General features: G+C 40.5%; 1 protein-coding gene across 1 annotated transcript; it reads right to left on the reverse strand.

Moving 5' to 3' along the window:
* Positions 1–7457: 7457 nt before the first annotated feature.
* On the reverse strand, positions 7458–7703 carry LOC147464062 (uncharacterized). Its single transcript, XM_086530189.1, has one exon. The coding sequence runs from the start codon at positions 7701–7703 to the stop codon at positions 7458–7460; it is 246 nt and encodes an 81-aa protein (XP_086386315.1).
* Positions 7704–8081: the final 378 nt, after the last annotated feature.

Here is an 8081-nt window from a genome sequence, read left to right on the forward strand (position 1 = left end):
GATATTCATTGACAACATCCATTGTGGACACTAGATGTTATTTTCTACCACCACCCATCTTGATTACGGCCACTACTTTTCCGGTAGAACCATTCAACCAAGATCATTAGAGTCTTGTAGATATCCTTGGTTTGCAGTTTAAGGAAATGTATACTCTTGGGCCACCGCTATGATTTCCACTCAAAATTGGACTCAAAAATAGGTAATAAGACGGTATCAAGCCCTTCTACAACTGTGTTAATCAACAATCATTTAATCCCACTGAGATGGATGGAACTAGATATCCAGTTGTTATATTCCTTTTTAGATTCTGATGTTGCTATCCCAAAAATGGGCCAGTTGGTGGAGTCCTTTATTATTAATCTTTTTTGCAATTTGTCTCCAAAATGGGATCAAAAACTTGCTTCCTCCTTTAGAGAGACAAGGGGTCCAGTGAGTTATGGTGTTTTAAAAATACGTGTTATCTCTCCCCATTCCAAAGCATCCATTTCTTTTGTACACTTTCACAGTAGCTCGCCCATTGTGCCACCAAATCTGAGGGTGCACCATAGAGGGGCAAGAAGTTTGTCGTGAACCTCTAGATCTTTCCATTGGCTACCTTGAGAGAAGAGTTTTGATTTTTTAGTCATGTTCTTTATCATAATAGACCATGCTTGGACTTGCTTTATTACCAAGGCCACAAATTTGGCACATTGGGCCTTTGCATGGATCACAAAGTTGATGATCCTCATACCACCTTGCTCCATTGGTCTCGTGAGGGACTCCCATTTTTCCCACTCCTAGGTTATCATATCTTTGGTGTTATTTTTGCATAGGAACCTTTTCATCGATTTCAAAAATTCTTTCCAATTGCATTTGGCCAACTTGAGGAGTGGACTAGTGAAGGCTATGTACGAGATCATAAACGAATTAATCACTTTCACCCTACTTGAGAAGGGAAGTAGCACATGGAGTTAGTCCTACTTGATTGATCTATGACTTCAAACGTGCCCACAATTTTGTTATTAAACGGGAGCTCAAACTGGCTGCCTACACCAAGGGCGTGAACAAACTCGCATAGCCATGGCCCAAAGCCCAACGATTTCATGAAAATTCTATGAATGACCATGTGATTTGGTCATACTCTTTTCTCAGATCCATCTAAAGAAGGATACACTCTTGATTGGTGAAGGTTTTGTACTCTATGCTTGATCCAGTTTCCGTATTCTATGGTGATCATTACTGCCAGAATGTTATCATAGATTGACCTTACTTTGATAAATCCATGTTGGTGGGAGTAATGAATTTGTCCAGGAGGGGAGAGAGCATGAGGGTGATGGATTTGGAAATAATAATTATATGCCACTAACACCATAGTTATAGGCCATTGGTGTTTCAATTGACAATAGCAAATTTTCTATGGGATAGGTTTTATGCTTGAATCTAGGACCCCGTCAACCAAGATTGGTTAGCCATTCCTGTGATTGGGGACTAAGGATCCTCCCAAAATTCTTTGAAGAATTCATTAGCACTCAAATCTATCATATTCAGGGGACTTCTCCTTGCCTAGTTCTTATAGTACAAAAGAGAATTCCTCCTCGATAAAAGCCTTCTCAAGTAGGTTGACTTCTAATTGAGATATCGTCTTATTGACACTCTTGAGCAGAGTTGCTTTGGCTTCATCCAATTCAAAGGAGGGGGACTTAGGATGGCCTATGATTTGACATAAGTGATCAAGCATCAATTTAGTTTTCATCTTGGCCCTTCATTGCATTCCCTTCTATTGGGGTAAAGGCGTTGCCCACTATGTGTGCATACCTTATGCTTCATATACCAAAGACTAAGAGGTTCCTAATTCTTGAGGTCCACTCCACCCACACAACACAATCTCTTGCTTCTTCCCTTTCTCGCACACATGCAACACACTACGCACACATGCATTTTCACATGAGCACACTTCAATTACTATCAGAGCTATAGCTTGAAAATCTATCCGCATGCGATGGCTTCTTTGCTAGGCACAAAAGCGATGAAGCTCAGCTTGGTCGCGATAGATCAGACGTGAAGGAATTGGATTGGAGGCACATCTAGCCAACAGATCTCAAAGCTTGGTTTACATATCAACGTACACACTAAGAGGGATTACTCAAAAATATGTAGGATAGCATGTGAGTTCAACAAAAGGGGTTAATTTCTCTTATGAGCTTACAAACATATACGTATAGAAGGATGTTTCAAATTTAAAAAGTGAAAATTTTGGTACATAAGGGGCCTTTTTACTGAGAAAAGTGGTATATACGGGGTATCTATATACCTCAAAAAATATAGAATATGGGGTTTCATAACTACCTCTTGAACGCACGTTCTACACAAGATCTCTATATAGTCCCGGGGAGGTCACCTAATAAAAATGTAACCTATCACGTGAGTTCAACAGAAGGGTATTTAAAGTTCTTGAAACTTACAGAAATATATGTACAGAAGGGCATTATCTTTTCAAATTTGAAAAAAATTTACACATTTTAAAAGAAAAGGGTACATCATATTCTTAACAAAATTCACAGATAAGGGGTTTTACAAACATGTCTTGAACGCACGTTATATGGTAGCTTTACACATAGTGAACCCCCCGGGTATATAGTGAACATGAACAACCCCTCTTGAGCTTGGAATCTTGAAAGGATCTCTATAAAAATTCAGGATATGTAAAGAATTGGATGCAAGAATAGCTTGTAGGCAAGTCTGCAAAGATCGACCACAGGGGAAATTGAGCTTTGTGGAGCTTGTGAGCTTGAATCAAGCAAAGCTTGGCACTTTAGTTTTGAAACCTTGAAGAGCTACAAAAAGTCAAGAGAGGCTTTAGAGTAGCATTGATCAGGTCTCCAACCAAAACCGATTTGCAATAAAGAAAAACAAGTGCAAAAAGAGAGCAAGAAAGGTCGTTGTGTGTGTTTGTGTATAATGGTTCTCTCTCTCTCTCTCACATACACACAACAAAGATGTGTGGTAATAGACACATACACACAAATCGACAAAAAATTTGCACCAAAGAAGGTGAATTAAATTTTTTGTCTTTCCTTGTAAGAGTGGTATACACACACGAGAGAGAGAAAGAGGTGTCGACCACAAGCAAGAGCGATTCCTCTTCTTGGTCAAAGAGAGTGAGAGAGAGATTAAACATCTCTCCGATTCTTAATTATCAATATCGGCGTTAGGCTCCCTGCATCAATAAGCATAGCTCTTAGACTCGGCATGTATACGATATCAACTACCATGTTGGTTTGATTTTTCAAGCATTGTTATTTGGATTCAAATTGGCTTCGAGCATCGACAATTCAACATTGGATTCAAGCATTGGCGGCTACGACATCGACTTGGGAATTTGGCTAGCGTGCTTCCATCGGACGATAGTAAGGGGCATCATTTATTTTCTTGGCTTTGACATGGCAAGAGTGAGAGAGAGCGGCTTGTGTTAAGAATGGAGCCTGATTCACCCCTTGTAAATTTTAGTATAAAAAATGCACATTTATAAAGCCCCCACTGTAAACAGAAGTCATCATGTGTGAGAAAAATCACTTGTCAAAAAACCAAAAAAATTATTCCCAATCATCGGAAGACTTATTTTTGCTAGAATACTGTGGCCGGATGATGACCACAAAGTGGTGAAAAAATGGCCGATGGATTGGCTGGTTGGCCGGTGGCTAGTAGTCAATGGCCAATGGCCAGTGGTCAAAAGTCTTTGGCCGGTGTCCAAATTCAATGGTTGGTGGACAAGTTTCAGGCGGACTTGTCTACAACTACACATGTACAAATGACCAAGTTTCAGGTGGACATGTCTACCTAAGGGAGGCTAGACATGGGTGCATGGGAGAGTTCAACTTGGACTTTTCTACATAAGGGAGGCTACACACATAGGTATCTATCAAGAGAGAGGACAACCCTTTTGGTCTATAAAAGGAGGCCTCTTCTACACACCAAATACATTGTGATTGTGGATTGTGGAGTTGGTGAAGCAAGGTGTGGTGGTGAGAGTGAAGCAAGGTGGGAGTTCCATTAAGGGTATAATCCCTTTTCCACTAGGTGGTCTTGAAAAGAAGCTCACAATGATGGCAGATGAGCCTGGGTTGTCCTTGACCAAAAGGCATTGGGAACAATGTGTCTATGCTTGGCGTCAACGGTGGCCTTCAATGTTTTAGAGATGAATACCATGGAGGACTTGATAAAGTCGTTTGACAGTCCCTATGAGAAACCATCAGCATCCAATAAGGTGTTTTTCATGAAGCAATTTTTCAATAAAAATGGGAGAGAGTGGTTTGATTGTAGAAAACCTAAATGATGTCATCATCAACAAAAGTCAACGCCAATTGGTGAAGGTCAACTTTGACAGCAAAGTGTGAGCTCTCCTTCTACTATCATCTTTGCCAGGTACTCTAGACAGCCTTGTGATGGTTGTAAGTAACTCTATCTCTGGCACAACTACTCTTAAGTTTGATGATGTTGTGGGTGCTCTCCTAAGCGAGAAAATGAGAAAGAGAAGAACATGTGAATCATCAAGTGTTGCATTGTCAATGGAAACAAGAGGAAGGCCAAAGGAGAGGTTCAAAAATCAAAAGGGTCGTGATTTCTCAAGACGTAACAAGTCACTCACAAAGTTGGTTTTTGAGTGCTGGAATTGTGGCAAGAAGGGCCATGTCAAGAAGGATTATTGGTCCAAGAGAAAGAAGGAGTCGAAGTCTCAAGACAAAAATGGAGGACAATGTGGTAGGTCAAGTAGAGCAAGGTGCTCTAATTCTTTAACTAGTAGACAATGTGTCCAATTCTTGGATAGTTGACTCCGGAGCTCAATTTTGGGTATGTATACTTGGGAGATGATGAATCTTGTGAAATTGTTGGGAAAGGTACAATTTGTGTCAAAACTGTAAATGGAAATGAATGGAAGCTTAAAGAGGTTAGCCATGCTCCCTCTCTTTGCAAAAACTTGATCACTATAGGTCAGCTGGATGATCAAAGTCACAAAATTGCATTCAGAAACAAACAATGGAAGATCTCAAAAGGATCTTTTGTGGTTGCAAAAGGAGAAAAGGTTGATACACTTTACTTGTGGACTACTAGCACACAATCTTCAATTTATGTAACGACTACAAAAGTCAATGCGATGTGGTGTGGTACTATCCACTTGGGGGCATATAAGTGCCAAAGGAATGAAAATCCTTCAATTGAAGAAGCTTCTACCAGGTTTGAAAGTAGTGAACTTAGATATCTATGAGGATTGTGTTTACAATAAACAAAAGAGGGTAAGATTTCTAAAGGAGAAAATGAAATAAAAGTTAAAAACTTGAATTGGTTCATTCTGATGTATGGGCTCCTTCAAGTGCACCATCCCTTGGTGGTTCATTGTACTATGTAATTTTTATAGATGATGCTAGCAATGGCATTCAAATGCAAAAGAAAACCCCAAAAACATCTCAACAAAACGGAATTCTAGAAAGGATGAACATGATAATCATGGAGTGAGCATGAAGCATACAGGAAGCAGGCCTACCACTTGAGATTTGGACAAAAGTAGTAAGTATATCTATGTACTTGATTAGTCGGTCACCATCAATGACACTAGATGGAGGAGTTCCAAAAGAGCCATGGACAGGTAAACCAATAAATTATGCATTTCTCAAAGTGATTGGAATGGAGGCTTTTATGAACAAAGATAGAAGCCTAAGGTCAAAGCTAGATGCAAAGTCAAAAAAGAGTTTTATCATTGTCTATGGAGAAGTAAACTTTGGTTTTGTGATCCAATTTTCACCAAATTTGATCTGTGGAATCTACTTGATATGCTTGACCTTGTGATATACTCAATTGTAAGACATATTTAGGAATTATGGGAAAAATGCGCAAAAACGGGACAATTCTTTTCGTTCTTTATTTCTTGAGGATACATAAACAATGTTTTAGGAAGCACATTGTTTTTGTATGTAGTTTTTAGTAATTTTCATGGACTAAAAAAACCACATATGACGTTAAGCATTTGAGTCTCAAAACTACAAACTTGTTCAGAAGTGACTACTTGTAAGCCTTCGTCCTCAAGTATGATTCTCTAGGAGTAGACATTGGGTCAAAACACAACTTTAGGCCCAAACTCTAGGTTGAGACTTGCTATATGTACATGGTATTCAAACATGTGGCTATCCTTGTTGTGCTGACAAAGAAAAAAGAAAAAGTGTTACAATATAGAGTCATCGGGATTAGATTCTACACAATGTAGACATTTTTACACATGACAAAAATCCACATTTCAATCCTTGTGGTGTTTAGAACCAAATTGTCGTGACAAGAAGATATTGAGCCTCTGCCTCAAACTTGAGATTGAGGACCATTGTATAAGCACTTTGGAGTGAAGTGTCCAAAGTCCAGACTATGCTCCCGAATTTTAGAGTTCAAAGGCCACAAGATACTCCCGTAGTTGAGAGACTAGAGCATGCTTCTAAGACTGGGTTCAGACAGTGTGAAAGTAGTGTTCATGCACGGTTGTTCTTTTGACAAGGAAATAAGTGATTCGAGGAGCACCATTGGTTTCTTTCTTAGACCTGCCCCAAGAGCTCGAAAGGCATGAACCCCCGGAATAGAACTATGCCTAGGACCTCTATCGACTAAAAACACGCGTGGTCGTTGATCTCTCAATCTGTAGCTTTTGAGAGTGGTGATGTAGCCAAGTTCTTAGTTTTCATTTGTTGTTTGAACTGTGTGTATTTGGAAAAATGAGCCTTGGACACATTGTGTGAACTACAATGACACAAAAAAGCTTGAGTTGGCTTGCAACACAGGGGCACTTTGAACCTACCGTGAGGCTTGCTCATTCGAACTTGAGGTTGAGCCCTTTCAAAACATAAACAAAATATTAGCAAGGCATAAAGGTAGGTGATATGCAAACGTGATGGCCAATCCTAATAAGACTTCACTTTAATTTGAATTTCAAACATGACAATCGTCAAATATGACGGCTGGAGCGGGGCATTCCGTCATTGCTCCACATTTCCAGCCTTCTGATACCTCCTCATCAAGGTGCCTCAGCTTCCCATGCCTCACCAAGGTGACTCGAGCTTCTTGCCAGGTGGTGTGTCGAGAACTCTTGCTTGCAAGTAGGCTCTTCCTGTTCACAGAGGGTGCGGATTCCTGCTTACAAGCTCTTCCTACTTTTGTGTGATGCCACAAGCTATACCAGGATTGCCAATTTGGGCTCCTTATCATTTAGCACCTGTGTCACATGCTGAGAGAAGTATATCATGCTGAGAAGCCTTTTCCAGAGCCTCTGTTTACTCAGTATTAGAATATGAGAGCTTAGATCTAAAGGTGCTCATACAAGGAACACGAAATTGACGACAATCATGGAATGGATAATCTGAGCTATCATCCAATGCAGCCTTACACATCAGAGCCTTGGGCGTGTAGTCGACATGGCGCATGAAGGAATCGCAAGGCGGCATCTACTCCTCATGAAAGCTGGAGTTGGGCCTAACGAACTCGTCTTCAACCAACGTACCTGGACTGCAAAGCCATCTTGCGCAGTGGGGCATACGGGTGTGGTTGACATGGCGCACGAGGGCATTGTAGGGGGATAGGGTCGGCAGCCACTCATGCGAGATGGAGTTGGAGCTAACGAGCTTGTCATCCACCACCTCCACTAGAAAGCCAGCATGCTGCGCTAGCTGCTCTTCTTCCTCTACTTCCATTTCTAAAAGCCAGTGTGTTGCACCAGCTGCTCGCCTTCCTCTACTTCCATTTCTATTACAGTATATTCTATATGATCCAATCACGATTTTTATATTTTAAGTCTTCCATTTTCATACAGGTCATTCACACTATAGCACGTAAGAGCTTAAGGCACACCAAATTAAGGACAATCACAAATTGAAGGCCACTTTCAGGCTTCTTTGTGAATGGATCACACCAAGCATGAATCATACGTGAGAAGTCTATCACGCTGAGAGATTCCTCTTTGTGAATGGATCATGTTGAACTACTTGAGTCACACTATCTCATAGTGACATGAAAAAATTTATCCATTTACAACAAGAGAACGCTATAGGCAATCGAAGCACTTGTAACGC

Source organism: Adiantum capillus-veneris, chromosome 2, assembly GCF_014529385.1.
Source record: "Adiantum capillus-veneris isolate H3 chromosome 2, ASM1452938v2, whole genome shotgun sequence".
Taxonomy (NCBI): Eukaryota; Viridiplantae; Streptophyta; class Polypodiopsida; order Polypodiales; family Pteridaceae; genus Adiantum; species Adiantum capillus-veneris.

Coding starts and splice junctions, on each gene's coding strand:
- LOC147464062 (XM_086530189.1), bottom strand. CDS start 7,703: ATGGAAGTAGAGGAAGAAGAGCAGCTAGCGCAGCATGCTGGCTTTCTA.